The sequence below is a fragment of the Engystomops pustulosus genome, chromosome 3, assembly GCF_040894005.1.
Source record: "Engystomops pustulosus chromosome 3, aEngPut4.maternal, whole genome shotgun sequence".
Classification (NCBI taxonomy): Eukaryota; Metazoa; Chordata; class Amphibia; order Anura; family Leptodactylidae; genus Engystomops; species Engystomops pustulosus.
The window spans coordinates 6,259,322-6,275,662 of NC_092413.1; the positions used below are offsets into that span (position 1 = coordinate 6,259,322).

At 46.6% G+C, this 16,341-nt stretch overlaps 2 protein-coding genes across 2 annotated transcripts in view; one reads left to right on the forward strand and one right to left on the reverse strand.

Annotated features, from left to right (window-relative positions):
- Window positions 1-11,269, reverse strand: part of RRP36 (ribosomal RNA processing 36) — a 233,380-nt gene extending 222,111 nt beyond the window's left edge. Inside the window, exon 1 of the mRNA XM_072139921.1 lies at window positions 11,257-11,269. The gene's annotated coding sequence lies outside the window, so the exon portion shown is untranslated. The remainder of the gene's footprint in view (window positions 1-11,256) is intronic.
- The window catches only part of LOC140120788 (uncharacterized), a 44,014-nt gene that overhangs the window by 22,088 nt on the left and 5,585 nt on the right, over window positions 1-16,341 (forward strand). Inside the window, exons 5-8 of the mRNA XM_072139731.1 lie at window positions 8,234-8,476; window positions 8,851-9,000; window positions 9,085-9,208; window positions 10,096-11,342. Of these exons, the coding sequence (XP_071995832.1) occupies window positions 8,234-8,476; window positions 8,851-9,000; window positions 9,085-9,208; window positions 10,096-11,342 (1,764 nt within the window). The remainder of the gene's footprint in view (window positions 1-8,233; window positions 8,477-8,850; window positions 9,001-9,084; window positions 9,209-10,095; window positions 11,343-16,341) is intronic.

Genomic DNA, 16,341 nt, shown 5'->3' on the forward strand with positions numbered 1-16,341 from the left:
CGATCGCGTGCACCACAATCCCGGCGGAATTCAACGCAAATCGGAAATCGCCAGGATACCCGGGATTTGTATCAGGAAGAATGTGGACAGATGGTGCAGATCACCAAGGATAAGAGTAAAATTAATTTTATTCCAGTGAGTATTCCTTGTGAGTATGCTGGAATAAAATTAATTTTACTCTTATCCTTGGTGATCTGCACCATGTGTCCACATTCTTCCTGATACAGGACCGATGCTGTGATCGCGTGCATGAGAGTGTAGTGTGGTCTCCCACTGGATCCAGTATAGAGAAGTGAACACCGTGACAGGAGGAATTACTGAGGATATTTCTTCAATCTTCGATCTATCAGGGACTGGGTAAGACCGTTCTGTGTAATTCTCAACCTTGTTTTTTTTTCTGTTCAGTTTGGAGAATGCCTCTTCAGCCGCTGGAGGCCAGAGCTTAGGATTAGCGTCCTTTTTTTGTCAACGCCACAATGGGAGAGACAAGAGAGGAGAAATGTGGTATAAATTGCTGGTAATAATTAGCAAAACCCATGAATCTCTGAATAGCACAAAGTCCTACTGGGCGAGGCCACTGAAGTACTGCAGACAATTTGGTAGGACCCCTGTCAGAGATGATGGGGCAGATTTACTTACCCGGCCCATTCGCGATCCAGCGGCGCGTTCTCTGCGGTGGATTCAGGTCCGGCCGGGATTCACTAAGGTAGTTCCTCCGCCGTCCACCAGGTGGCGCTGCTGCGCTGAAAAGCATCCGGATGCCCTGAAATTCACCTACCCGGACCAAGTGAAGGTAAGCGCGTCCCAAGCGACACATTTTCGGTTCTTAAATGCGGCGTTTTTTCCAAATACGTCGGGTTTTCGTTCGGCCACGTCCCCGATTTCCGCCGTGCGCATGCCGGCGCCGATGCGCCACAATCCGATCGCGTGCGCCAAAACCCGGGGCAATACAGGGGAAATCGGCGCAAATCGGAAATATTCGGGTAACACATCGGAAAAATGACCCCCGATATGTCCAAGAAACGGAAGACTCTTCTGGTGGAACTGGCACTTCTCGAGTTTGGCAAATAGGCGATTGGTCCTTAGGCGCCTGAGAACTTGCCGTACGTGGACCTAATGAGACTTCAGGTCACAAGAGAACACCAGGATATCATCCAAGTAGACAACAACACAATTGTAAGGTAAGTCTCTGAAGATGTTGTTGATAAATTCTTGAAAGACTGCAGGCGCATTGAATAGTCCAAAGGGCATGACCAGATATTCGAAGTGCCCATTCCATGTGATGAAGGCGATCTCCACTCATTGCCCTCATGGATACGGATGAGATTCTAAGCTCCCTGAAAGTCTAATTTAGTGAAGACCTAGGCTCCACATAGGAGGTAGAAGAGTTCTGTGATTAGGAGTAGAGGATAACGATTCTTCATCGTAACTTTATTGAGTCCACGGTAGTCAATGCGGGGGCAAACTGAACCGTCTTTCTTGGCCACAAAAAAAAAATCCAGCACCAGCAGGAGACAAAGACTTGTGAATAAGGCCCATTTGCAAATTTTCCTTGATGTAGACTGTCATAGCCGCGGTCTCAGGCACGGAGAGTGGGTAAACTCGACCTTGCGGAGGTTAAGTGCCCAGGAGCAGCTCTATGGGGCAGTTGTAGGGTTGGTGTGGTGGTAGTATACAATGTATACTGTGTACTGAGGGGTCTATGTAATGTATATGGATTTATGTATACCGTGCACTGAGGGGTCTATGTAATGTATATGGATATATGTATACTGTGTACTGAGGGGTCTATGTAATGTATATGGATATATGTATACCGTGTACTGAGGGGTCTATGTAATGTATATGGATATATGTATATACTGTGCACTGAAGGGTCTATGTAATGTATATGGATATATGTATACCGTGTACTGACTGGTCTATGTAATGTATATGGATATGTGTATACCGTGTACTGAGGGGTCTATGTAATGTATATGGAAATATATATATACTGTGTACTGAGGGGTCTATGTAATGTATATGGATATATGTATACTGTGTACTGAGGGGTCTATGTAATGTATAAGGATATATGTATACCATGTACTGAGGGGTCTATGTAATGTATATGGATATATGTATACTGTGTACTGAGGGGTCTATGTAATGTATATGGATATATGTATACCGTGTACTGAGGGGTCTATGTAATGTATATGGATATATGTATACTGTGTACTGAGGGGTCTATGTAATGTATATGGATATATGTATATACTGTGTACTGAGGGGTCTATGTAATGTATATGGATATATGTATACCGTGAACTGAGGGGTCTATGTAATGTATATGGATATATGTATACCGTGTACTGAGGGGTCTATGTAATGTATATGGATATATGTATACCGTGTACTGAGGGGTCTATGTAATGTATATGGATATATGTATACCGTGTACTGAGGGGTCTATGTAATGTATATGGTTATATGTATACCGTGTACTGAGGGGTCTATGTAATGTATATGGATATATGTATACCGTGTACTGAGGGGTCTATGTAATGTATATGGTTATATGTATACCGTGTACTGAGGGGTCTATGTAATGTATATGGATATATGTATACCGTGTACTGAGGGGTCTATGTAATGTATATGGATATATGTATATACTGTGTACTGAGGGGTCTATGTAATGTATATGGATATATGTATACCGTGTACTGAGGGGTCTATGTAATGTATATGGATATATGTATACCGTGTACTGAGGGGTCCATGTAATGTATATGGATATATGTATACCGTGTACTGAGGGGTCCATGTAATGTATATGGATATATGTATACCGTGTACTGAGGGGTCTATGTAATGTATATGGTTATATGCTGTAACTCAAACGATCTGACTAAATATATTGACAATTTCACTCCAATTTTTTCCACTAACATGAAGTACAATGTGTCAGGAATAAACCATCTCAAAATCACCTGGAAAAGTTAAAGCGTTCAGGAATTATTACCACATAACGTGACACGCGGCAGATTGTAAAGCAAGCTGAAAACTGATCAGGTAGATAAGGAGTTAATAGTCTGGAGGTGGCACTGTGTCGTCATGACAACCCACACTGTGCTTCCTGTTGTCATACTGACACGCATGCTGACCAATCAGAGAAGGCAGTAGGGGTGGAACATAGGAAAATGTGGCTGTCTTGTATATGAGAGAGATCTGGGCCTGTGCTGGTGTCGGGTCCTCAGAAGGCCTGGAAGTGACAGCTTCTGGAGCAAAGGACACAGTGGAGTCAGGAGATCCCGATCATCACATCACAACACACCACACGAGAAGAAGAAGTGACTGCAGCTCCTGCACACCTGCATGAAGCCCCCGTCTACAGGTAACCCCCCGCCTGACAGGAGAGCCCGAGCTACAGGTAACCCCCGCCTGACAGGAGAGCCCGATCTACAGTTAACCCCCCGCCTGACAGGAGAGCCCGAGCTACAGGTAACCCCCCGCCTGACAGGAGAGCCCGAGCTACAGGTAACCCCCCGCCTGACAGGAGAGCCCGAGCTACAGGTAACCCCCGCCTGACAAGAGAGCCCGAGCTACAGGTAACCCCCGCCTGACAGGAGAGCCCAAGCTACAGGTAACCCCCCACCTGACAGGAGAGCCCGAGCTACAGGTAACCCCCGCCTGACAGGAGAGCCCAAGCTACAGGTAACCCCCCACCTGACAGGAGAGCCCGAGCTACAGGTAACCCCCCGCCTGACAGGAGAGCCCGAGCTACAGGTAACCCCCCCCCTGCCTGACAGGAGAGCCCGAGCTACAGGTAACCCCCCGCCTGATAGGAGAGCCCGAGCTACAGGTAACCCCCCGCCTGACAGGAGAGCCCGTGCTACAGGTAACCCCCCGCCTGACAGGAGAGCCCGAGCTACAGGTAACCCCCCGTCTGACAGGAGAGCCCGAGCTACAGTTAACCCCCCGCCTGACAGGAGAGCCCGAGCTACAGGTTACCCCCCGCCTGACAGGAGAGCCCGAGCTACAGGTAACCCCCCGCCTGACAGGAGAGCCCGAGCTACAGGTAACCCCCCGCCTGACAGGAGAGCGCGAGCTACAGGTAACCCCCCGCCTGACAGGAGAGCCCGAGCTACAGGTAACCCCCCTCCTGACAGGAGAGCCCGAGCTACAGGTAACCCCCCGCCTGACAGGAGAGCCCGAGCTACAGGTAACCCCCCCCCCCCTGCGTGACAGGAGAGCCCGAGCTACAGGTAACCCCCCCCCCCGCCTGACAGGAGAGCCCGAGCTACAGGTAACCCCCCGCCTGACAGGAGAGCCCGAGCTACAGGTAACCCCCCGCCTGACAGGAGAGCCCGAACTACAGGTAACCCCTGCCTGACAGGAGAGCCCGAGCTACAGGTAACCCCCTGCCTGACAGGAGAGCCCGAGCTACAGGTAACCCCCCGCCTGCCAGGAGAGCCCGAGCTACAGGTAACCCCCCGCCTGCCAGGAGAGCCCGAGCTACAGGTAACCCCCCGCCTGCCAGGAGAGCCCGAGCTACAGGTAACCCCCCGCCTGCCAGGAGAGCCCGAGCTACAGGTAACCCCCCACCTGATAGGAGAGCCCGAGCTACAGGTAACCCCCCGTCTGACAGGAGAGGCCGAGCTACAGGTAACCCCCCGCCTGACAGGAGAGCCCGAGCTACAGGTAACCCCCCGCCTGACAGGAGAGCCCGAGCTACAGGTAACCCCCCGCCTGACAGGAGAGGCCGAGCTACAGGTAACCCCCCGCCTGACAGGAGAGCCCGAGCTACAGGTAACCCCCGCCTGACAGGAGAGCCCGAGCTACAGGTAACCCCCCGCCTGACAGGAGAGCCCGAGCTACAGGTAACCCCCCGCCTGACAGGAGAGCCTGAGCTACAGGTAACCCCCCGCCTGACAGGAGAGCCCGAGCTACAGGTAACCCCCCGCCTGACAGGAGAGCCCGAGCTACAGGTAACCCCCCCCCCCGCCTGTCAGGAGAGTTCGAGCTACAGGCAACCCCCCGCCTGACAGGAGAGCCTGAGCTACAGGTAACCCCCGCCTGACAGGAGAGCCCGAGCTACAGGTAACCCCCCCCCCGCCTGACAGGAGAGTTCGAGCTACAGGCAACCCCCCGCCTGACAGGAGAGCCCGAGCTACAGGTAACCCCCGCCTGACAGGAGAGCCCGAGCTACAGGTAACCCCCCGCCTGACAGGAGAGCCCGAGCTACAGGTAACCCCCCGCCTGACAGGAGAGCCCAAACTACAGGTAACCCCCCGCCTGACAGGAGAGCCCGAGCTACAGGTAACCCCCCGCCTGACAGGAGAGCCCGAGCTACAGGTGACCCCCGCCTGACAGGAGAGCCCGAGCTACAGGTAACCCCCTGCCTGAGAGGAGAGCCCGAGCTACAGGTAACCCCCCGCCTGACAGGAGAGCCCGAGCTACAGGTAACCCCCCGCCTGACAGGAGAGCCCAAACTACAGGTAACCCCCCGCCTGACAGGAGAGCCCGAGCTACAGGTAACCCCCCGCCTGACAGGAGAGCCCGAGCTACAGGTGACCCCCGCCTGACAGGAGAGCCCGAGCTACAGGTAACCCCCTGCCTGAGAGGAGAGCCCGAGCTACAGGTAACCCCCCGCCTGACAGGAGAGCCCGAGCTATAGGCAACCCCCCGCCTGACAGGAGAGCCCGAGCTACAGGTAACCCCCCGCCTGACAGGAGAGCCCGAGCTACAGGTAACCCCCCGCCTGACAGGAGAGCCCGAGCTACAGGTACCCCCCCTCCTGCCTGACAGGAGAGCCCCATCTACAGGTAACCCCCGCCTGACAGGAGAGCCCGAGCTACAGGTACCCCCCCTCCTGCCTGACAGGAGAGCCCGAGCTACAGGTACCCCCCCGCCCCTCCTACCTGACAGGAGAGCCCGAGCTAAAGGTTACCCCACATTTAGGACACGCTTATGACTGAAGAAACTGTCGCAGCTCTAACCACAGTTAGGAATCGGACCTCAGTCGGTCAGCAAACCACAGCCATGTGTATGAGCCCATAGAAATACATGCTCTGAATTAGTTCAGCAGAGATTGTTATGTACAATATATGTACATGGAGATCCCACAAAACTCCCAGCCCCCCCAGGTCGGGTATGAAATGTAATCTCTAGATTGGCTCCTTCTGTGTGAGGATGAGCAGAGTCAGAGTGGCCTGAGATGAGTCAGAGGCTGCAGGGGGGGGGACGCTATCTTTTGGTGTCAGATTAAAGATAAGAATCTCCTCTTTCAGATCATCAGGTTTGTGTTTCCCCTGAGCTACAGATACAGAGATTCAGGCAGGAGCTGGATCTTTATCTGTAGCTTCTATTTCTAGCCTTGTCTTTACCTGCCTGTATGTCCAGTTCTTTAGCTCGCTGGAGCACAAGCCGGATGTCATCGGAAAGACGAGATTCTTATCTTTAATATGGAGGGGGAAGGGGGACGGATGGGAGGTAAAACTTTTGGACGTGGGCATTAGAAGATGGAGGAAAAGTGTACGATGTAGGAGAGTGGAACAGAGTAGTTGGATTATCGCCCCTCCTGCTCTGTAGATCCATTTTTTGGGGGTTGAAACACGTGTCTGCCGGCAGAATACATGAAACAAGGTGTGAATGTAGCCTTACCGGCATTGTGCACATTGCTTGTGCAGTATACATCTATGGAGTAAGCGGGGGCTGTGCAGGCCAGTAGTGTGTTTGGGAGTAACGCGGTCGTGAGGATGCGGTGGAGCTTGACTGGAGCTCTCCCACCTTCTTTACTGGAAATTTAGAAGAAACCCATACAAATTAAATACATTTTCTGACCAATGAAGCAAAGCACTTGTATAAGGTACTGTTTAGGGTTTATTGAGCGGGTTACTGGTGGTAGGCTCCCTTTAAAAGGGAACCTACCAACATGGATCTACATATAAAGGTAGATTGGGTGGCAGGTGCATCTGTATGCATGTGCAGAACAGCAGGCCCACGGCTGCGCGGTCACTGCTCCGAAGCCACTGTGCATGTGCAGATGGCAGGCTTCCTGGATGCAGCTATGAGGAGCTGCGCGCCTAAGTTATCTGGTAGGAGGATCAAAGAGGCTACTGGGGCGTGGAGTAGCTGCGCCGTGTAGCCTCAGCTCCAGCTACTCCACGCCCCAGTAGCCTCTTTAGAAAATTGACATATAAGTGAAATAAAAGTTATCAAAAGATTGCGGGGACATGAGGATTAGGCCTTAAAACGCCTATTCTCACGTCCTACAGATGCACCTACCACCCGATCTACCTTTTATAGGTAAATCCGTGGTGGTAGGTTCCCTTTGAGGATGTTCTCCTCCCCAGAGATCTGGGATCCGCTGTCACACTACACTTTTTCAGGCAGAGTAGTATGGGAAGCATTTATGTTTCCAAAGGGATACATAAAAACGTATATAAGCATACGTAAAAGGGTCCACTGCATGGAACCATTACTATCACTGTCTTCCATTTATCCAGCATCATACACAGAACACAAATGGTTCTAGGTCTGAGAAACTTACACCGTACAATAATTGTTTCCCACGTACAATTACATAAAACGTCAACCAGGTAACCATGAAGTCATTGTAGCTGTAGAAAACCAAACCTCATGGGTCACATGTAAGTGTCTAGAGTGGGGTTTTAATGTGCATGTTCAAATTTGCACTTAAGCAAGAAAGTGTTGTCAGCAGTTTGGAGCAGGTCACGGTGTCCTCATAAGGTTCTTACAATTTATGGCTCTCAATTACAGACTCTAATTTCTGCTCAGGTCTTCAGACTTAACTCCCCTCCTCACATATGCCTCATCATTCACAGGACCCGGGAGACACAAGTCCTAAAACCTTCCGCTCCAGACAGTGGGCAGTGAGGAGACTGCACAGGAAACTGGGCAAACCGAAGACCCTGCACATAATTGTAACATAGTGAGGGTTATACCAAAGCATGTCCCTCACCATTCACAAAATGTTACTGGGCAGTGTTGGCATGGCTTAATTGTTTGTCATGTCCAGTTCTCCTTTTGTACTGGGAAAAGGCTCCTGCTTAAGATTACGCCTGGGAAACCTTCTCATGCGTATTATCTGTAGAATCATCTATGACGCTTGTACATGCGTTAGTGCAACCTTTGGTATGATACCTAGTGGCAGCTGCATCTACACAGAGATTGAGTCAGGAGCTCCACATCTATCAGTCATTTATTCTATTTCTAAACCTTATTAGTCCTATATACTCCGTGTGGTGGAGGCTCGGAGATCCTCCTCCGAGCCCAGAGGTTCTGTATGTCATCATGTGGCTCCTGTATGACTTGGAGCCTTTCCATAAATCTTCCTGCAGTTCTAGATCCTTCCAGAACGCTCCTTCTCCTGAGTGACCCACCGAGGATGGACGAGGACAAGAATGAGACCACCAGGAGAATATTAGACCTCACCCTGGAGATCATCTACCTGCTGACCGGAGAGGTAAGTTCCTCTGTATTACTACTCTATATTATACTATTGTATGACTAGCCACAGAAGGCCACAAAATATAAGCCCACCCTGTCACCCAGGACACATTATTCCTGATTCCTCACCAGGGGGTTATAATAAGTGAGAAACCCTGGGTTCAGTGAGATGTCACCTCCAAATAGATAGAGATGAAACAGAACCGGTCTATGAAATGTGAATCAGTGAATCAGTTCTGTATTTATTAAAAGTTTCCACAAATCTTCCGATTTCTGTAATTCCATAATTTTTCAGATTTGTCTCATAACAATTCCCATGGATTCACAATATTCAGACATCTTTAGATTTTGGAAAGAATCTTTTACCTAAGCATCTCTTTCCATATACAGGATTACACAATAACAAAGAAGACTTCGGGTGACTCCAGAGGTCGGAGAGGGACCCAGAGCCCTATTGCCAAGCTTTCACCTCTTTCACTTATTCATGAGCAGAAAATACAAGAACTTACCTCCAGGATCACTGAGCTGCTGAGCGGAGAGGTGAGCGCTGCCGGGAATGCTGGGACATTATATAATAACACAAGGGAGGGGTCCGGGTGATGACTGTGTCATTGTGTGTGTCAGGTTCCTATAAGATGTCAGGATGTGGCTGTCTATTTCTCCATGGAGGAGTGGGAGTATGTAGAAGGACACAAGGACATGTACAAGAACGTCATGATGAAGGACCACCAGCCCCTTGCGTCACCAGGTAAGAGGAGACTTAAGTCAGGTGATCTTTGCTGTTTCAGAAGAGAATATGATTAAAGGGATGAGATTCTTAAATGTACTCAGGATAACAAAATATTGCATTCTCTAATTCACTGTTAACAAAAATACAGCATTGCAGAGAGATAATTTCAACCTGTCTCCATCAGTGCTGGTGTATACAACATCGGTTGTCCTAGGATCCGACTGTAAATCTTTTGATTTTTATGGTCGGGCAGGACAGATTCTCCTGTCTGCTTGATGCAGTGGGATCTCTGCTACTCCCCCTCCTTTACAAGACAAGCTCACACAAAGGCACACAGAGACACTTCCTGCCAGCAAGCAGAATGCACAGAATTACTCTACAAGTAAGATCTTTATAGCAGGGGAGGCATGTAGCAGAGCTGACTGTGTGTGTGTTATAGCTGAATTAGCAGAGTGTCATTGTGTGTTCTAACTATGTGTCAGATACTAGTACGATGTTCAGAAGCTAAATAAAAGTGTATATAAACCTGTACCCTGATAATCTAAGCACATTGTCAGCACACAGCATCTCACAGCACTAGAGGGATCATGAAGTGTCTGCTCAGAGAGTCCCCGCTCACATTCTGGAATCTCACACCGAACATCACTGAGTGATAGGAGCTCAAACAGCAATAACACTGAGTAATATTGTAAAGTAAGAGGTTAAAAATAATCTTTATTGTGTAAACATCACTAGTGGATTATAATTTGAGAACTTTCTTTCATGGGAAAACCCCTTTAAGGGAGATATGATAGTGATGGATGTGAGTGGTCACACCCTGTGCCAATACGTTTGTTAAAATTTATGGGAATATTAAAATTTAAGTATTTTGATGAAAAAACTATATATACATTTAACCCTTACAGTTAATCTTGGTAAGAATTTCAAGGAAAGTTCCAAAGAATCATCAGAGGAAGAATCGGATTCGGAAGAAGAAGAAGAGGAGGAGGAGGAGGAAGAAGAAGAAGATGAAGAAGTCATGGAGCCCTCTCCTGAGGATAACCTTATTATCATCAAAGTAGAACCTGAATTTGACTCTTCCGATCTATTAATAACCCCTGTTCATCAAGAAGGACCTTCTGATAGGTCACGTGTTTCGACTCGTCAAGAAAGCGGCAAAAAAATTCACAGTCGTGAAGGTAAAAGACGGTTATCAAAACAAAGTCTTGATAGAAAAAGTCAATCATATCGCTGTACAGTATGTGGAAAACGCTTTACCTCTAAATCGGGCCTTGATCAACATGAGAAAACTCACAAAGGGGCAAAGCTTTATTCATGTTCAGTATGTGGGAAATGTTTCAACCATAAATCAAGTCTGGTTTTACATAAAAGAGGTCACACCGGGGAGCGGCCATTTTCGTGCTCTCTCTGTGGGAAGTGCTTTACGAGTAAATCAAATCTCCTGAGACATGAGAGAATCCACATAGGAGAGAAGCCATATTTATGTTCAGTATGTGGGAAGAACTTCACCAAAAAAACTGACTTCATCAAACATAAGGAAGGTCACACGGGGGAAAAACCGTTTCACTGTACAGAATGTGGGAAATATTTTAAAGTAAAAGCCGGGCTAATTATTCACCAAAGAAATCACAGAGGGGACCGGCCTTTTTCCTGTAAAGAATGTGGAAAAAATTTCGTTCTTAAATCGCAACTGGTTGTACATGAGAGAATTCACACAGGAGAGAAGCCACACGCATGTTCCGAATGTGGGAAATGCTTCAAAGAGAAATCAAACCTGGTTATACATACGAGAATTCACACAGGAGAGAAGCCATATGTTTGCTCAGAATGCGGGAAAGGTTTTATTACGACATCGAAACTCAGGAACCACCTGAGAGTTCACACTGGGGAAAAACCATTTTCGTGTTCTGAATGTGGCAAATGTTTTATGGTTAGAAGTAGTTTAAGGAACCATCAGAGAATCCACGCTGGGGAGAAACCCTTTGCTTGTTCTGAATGTGGGAAATCCTTTGTTATTAAAAGCCGACTTACGAACCATCAGAGAATTCACACCGGGGAGAAACCCTTCTCGTGTTCGGAGTGTGGGAAAAGTTATACTACTAAGGGTAACCTGCGGGATCATCAGAGAATTCACGAAGAAGAAAAGGCGCTTTAATGTTTTAAATGTGAACGTTTTTTACTAAGAAATTTACATTTTGTATCTTGTAAAAATAAATGTTTAGAATGAAGAGAAAGTTTTAAAAAACCAAACATCTGAGTCTTTATTTCATTGGGTGAAGGTAACGCCGTGACCTGGATCCATGGAGGAAATGAAACAAAGAATAGTCGTGTTCTGAATTGTCTTCACGACGTGTCCACAGCTTCTTCTTCCATTTATTTGTATAATATTCTTTATTCCATGGTGCTGTACCTTCAATAAGGGGTTCACATACATTACACAAAGACGACGGCACAAGTAGAAGGAGAGGACCCTGTCCATGAGAGCTCACAATTTTCGAAATCTATTGATCATTAATAAAATCATTATTTTACCAGTGGAGTCAGTTAAGCCGGTTCTCGTGTGCATGCTCTGGCCCATTGTCGTGGCATCACCCACTGTGTCTCTCTCACTGTGTAACATCATGTCTGACGAAGAGAACTAGTATTCTCGAAAGTTCACCAGACAGAGACAGAATAGGGGGGGGGTTGTCAAGATGAGATAAAACAGATTTGCTACGGCCCCTACTATTCATCAGGGTTCATACTTGTAAATAAAGAATCACTGAGAGTTTTCAGACAGAACTAAGGTACCGTATATACTCGAGTATAGGCCGACCCGAGTATAAGCCGAGACCCAATAAACTATTGACTTGAGTATAAGCTGAGGGTGGGTAATGCATTGCTCACAGACCCCCCCCCCCCAGTATATAGCCAACCAGCCCCCTATAGTATACAGCCAGCCCAGCCTGCTCCAGTAGTATACAGCTTGCCCCCAGTAGTATACAGCCTGCCCCCAGTAGTATACAGCCTGCCCCCAGTAGTATACAGCCTTACCCCAGTAGTATACAGCTTGCCCCCAGTAGTATACAGCTTGCCCCCAGTAATATACAGCTTGCACCCAGTAGTATACAGCTTGCCCCCAGTAGTATACAGCTTGCCCCCAGTAGTATATAGCTTGCCCCCAGTAGTATACAGTTTGCCCCCCGTGGTATACAGCCTGCCCCTAGTGGTATACAGCTTGCCCCCAGTAGTATACAGCTTGCCCCCAGCATTAAAAAAAAACTTATATACTCACCCTCCGGTGGCCCTGATGTGCAGCGCTGCTCCCCCGATGTCCGCGCCGCTTGTCTTCAGGCTTCCGTGCCCGTCTTCCTTCTTCTGCTGGGCGCCACCATTGCTCTCTCCCGGCCGGCGCCTAGTATGACGCGCCGCTACTGACGTCATACTAGGCGCCGCCCGGGGGAAAGACATGGCGGCGCCCAGCAGAAGAAAGAAGACGGGCACGGAAGCCTGAAGACAAGCGGCGCGGACATCGGGGGAGCAGCGCTGCACATCAGGGCCACCGAGGGTGAGTATATAAGTTTATTATTTTTTACTGTTATAAAATATATAGACTCATGTATAAGCCGTGGGGACGTTTTTCAGCACATTTTTTGTGCTGAAAAACTCGGCTTATACACGACTATATATGGTAAGTAGCAGGACTGCTAAATCACTTGATGAACATTCAGGGATTCTTTTTATGGCAGTGCAGGCACATGGGCAACTGATTTAAAAGAGTGGCCAACGCTTCTAAGGCATAAAGTGAATGTCTTCTGTTTGTGCCATTGATAAGGGAAACTTTTCAGTCCGTCGTGAAGTGGAATTCTCTTATTAGAATATCGGACAATGAGTAGAATTGTGACAGTCACGTTAAAAGGAGCAGTAGGTCTAAATGAGAGACACAAAAATCTTTACATCTGTATTGTTATTATTCATTTACCATCATTCCCAGGGTCTCACAAATACTCCCACCAGTGGTGGTGTCCCCATATACTCGGCCATGGTACAAGGTGGTCTGTGAGCTGAGGTCCAATTTTTTTGGACAAATGGTGTCATGTTATTTTCTCATCTTACGCTGAGGAATTGTTAGTGGGGTGTAAGGAGATATAAAGACACTTTGGTCATTTGGAGCTTCTGGAAGCCTCTCGGCAGTGGTGGAATTAAGGGCCATGCTCTTGGTACTTAGCCTGCAGCAGGAGAACCGTATTTCCCGTGTCCAAGGTATGATTGCGCTCTAAATTTTAGCAGGATTGTGCTGATAAGGTGAGCTCTGTAGCAGAACTCTCTTCAGATGCGTCCGCTCATGTCGTAACAGAGGCCATGCCCTTGACCGCAAGGGAAATCTACTGACAGGACCAAGGATTGTAATCCAAGCACACGTACAAATGCTGGTGTGTGCCCCTATGGCAAAATCTGCTCCTCTTCTAGTTTTTTATCTTCTTGTTTTTGCAAAAAATGGTTTTAAAAATTAAGCAAATTGACCTGAGGACCTCTGGGCTGAATTAACAGCTATTGAACCTGGAGGCCCTCAGGCTCATTTGCAAAATTTTCATAGATTTTTTTTTTTTTTTTTTAAAAAGGGGTATAAAAGGCTAAAAAAGAGCAGATCCAGAAGGGGGCGCACACCAGTATGTAATTGTGACTGGTTTACAATCCATGATCCTGGTAGTAGATGTCCTTTAGCTTGTTGAGCACTTACAGTTGCTTAGAGGCAGTGCATACTGTTCTCTCCAGCTCATACATTGGGCCACATTTATTAAAGCTTTTGCACCATTTTTTGTTGGACTTTGCACTAGAACGTGTTAACTGCTTGCACATGTATCTTCTGTGACAGTTTTGTATTGTGTTGCACTCTCTTTGTTAAATGTGCACCCAAAAAAAAACGTTGGTGCACTCCTCTGGAGCAGTGCAGGGGGCACCAAATTTATGAAGACCGTGTGCCACAAATCAACGGTGCACACTCCACATGCAAACTGCATAAAGTACAGACTGCGCTACTTTTAATAATTCTGTTTTACCTGGGTGCCGATGAAACATAGATGGAGCACCTGGTGAAGAAGATGTGTTCATGATAATTTTTTACTAGATGTGGATGCTATTAGGATGACCGGAGACACAGTGATGGCAACTTTAACAATACAAAATGGCAGTGAGTCCAGAGACATTAAATGTACATAAAGTTAAAAGAAAATATCTAATGAAGAGCAGAGGGTCAGTATAGAGTTAAGTGGGAATTGCACCACCTGTAACAAATTTCTCTGCTTGGTGTCTATTTTTATATACATATATATGGAAATATGGCATTTAAGACAAGATTTTTAAATATACAAAAATATATAACAAAACACTTTCTCGAATTCACTATTAGCAGAAATACAGCATTTTACAGATATAATTCTAACCTGTCTGTATCAGTCCTGGTACAATTTTCACTTCTGGTTGTCCCTGGATATGACCATAAATCTTCTAACTCTACTCGGATTCTTCTCATGAATAGCTTCTCTTGTCAGCACAGTTGCAGTGCTCTCTGCCTCCTGCCCCTCCCCACCTGCATTACAAGACCAGCTCAGACACAGGCACTTCCTGACAACAAGCAGCAAGCTGAGACTTACTCTAGTCTACAGACAAATAAGGTCTTTATGGTAGAGCTGACTATGCGTTTAATTGATTAGGTAAGGGAGCAGAGCTATGAGTGTTATTGTGTTTTATATCCATCTCATGGATCTCATCATCTCTCCTTTTCTATGTGTCAGTTTCTAGTAGAAAGTTCATAAGCTAAATGCAAGTGTATATAAACCTGGACCCTGATAATCTAAGCACATTGTCAGCACACAGCACCTCCTAGCACAGAGGGATCATGAAGTATCTGCTTAGAAAGTCCTGGCCCACACTCTGGATTCTTACTCTGACTTGTCTAGGGAATGATAAGACCAGAAACAGCAATAGAACGGATTAAAATAGCAAAGTAAGGGGTTAAAATTATCTATATTTTGTAAACATCACTAGGGGATTACAATTTGAGAACTTTCTTACATTAGTATCATCTTTATGCTGATGACACCCAGCTATATACTTCTGCACATAACATCACCCCTGCCTTAATCCAGAACACTAGTGACTGTCTCTCTGCTGTCTCTAACATCATGTCCTCTCTCTTCTTGAAACTTAATCTTTCTAAGACTGAACTTCTTGTCTTTCCACCATCTACTAACCGACCCAACCCCGACCTCTCCATCTTGGTCTGTGGGATCACTATAGCACTGGGGCACAGGCCACTGTCTTGGGGTTGTGCTGGACTCTGACCTCTCCTTTTCACCATATATTCAATCTCTTACTCGCTCTTGCTGGATGCATCTCAGAAACATCTCCAGAATCCGACCGTTTCTGACATTTGAAACTTCTAAAATGCTAATTGTTGCACTTATTCACTCTCGACTAGGCTACTGTAACTCCCTACTAATCGGCCTTCCACTCACTAAACTTTCTCTTCTTCAATCTCTTCTTAACGCAGCACCGTGTACTGAGGGGTCTATGTAATGTATATGGATATATGTATACCGTGTACTGAGGGGTCTATGTAATGTATATGGATATATGTATACCGTGTACTTAAGGGGCTATGTAATGTATATGGATATATGTATACTGTGTACTGAGGGGTCTATGTAATGTATATGGTTATATGTATACCGTGTACTGAAGGGTCTATGTAATGTATATGGATATATGTATACCGTGTACTGAGGGGTCTATGTAATGTATATGGTTATATGTATACCGCGTACTGAGGGGTCCATGTAATGTATATGGATATATGTATATACTGTGTACTGAGGGGTCCATGTAATGTATATGGATATATGTATATACTGTGTACTGAGGGGTCTATGTAATATATATATGGATATATGTATACCGTGTACTGAGGGGTCTATGTAATATATATATGGATATATGTATATACTGTGTACTGAGTGACACACTGCACTAACACCGGCCATCACAGATAACACCAATGGGATTTTTAGATTATTTGACAAAAAATTTTTAAAATGGCACACAAATTTTTCCACTAACATGAAGTACAATGTGTCAGGAATAAACCATCTCAAAATCACCTGGAAAAGTAA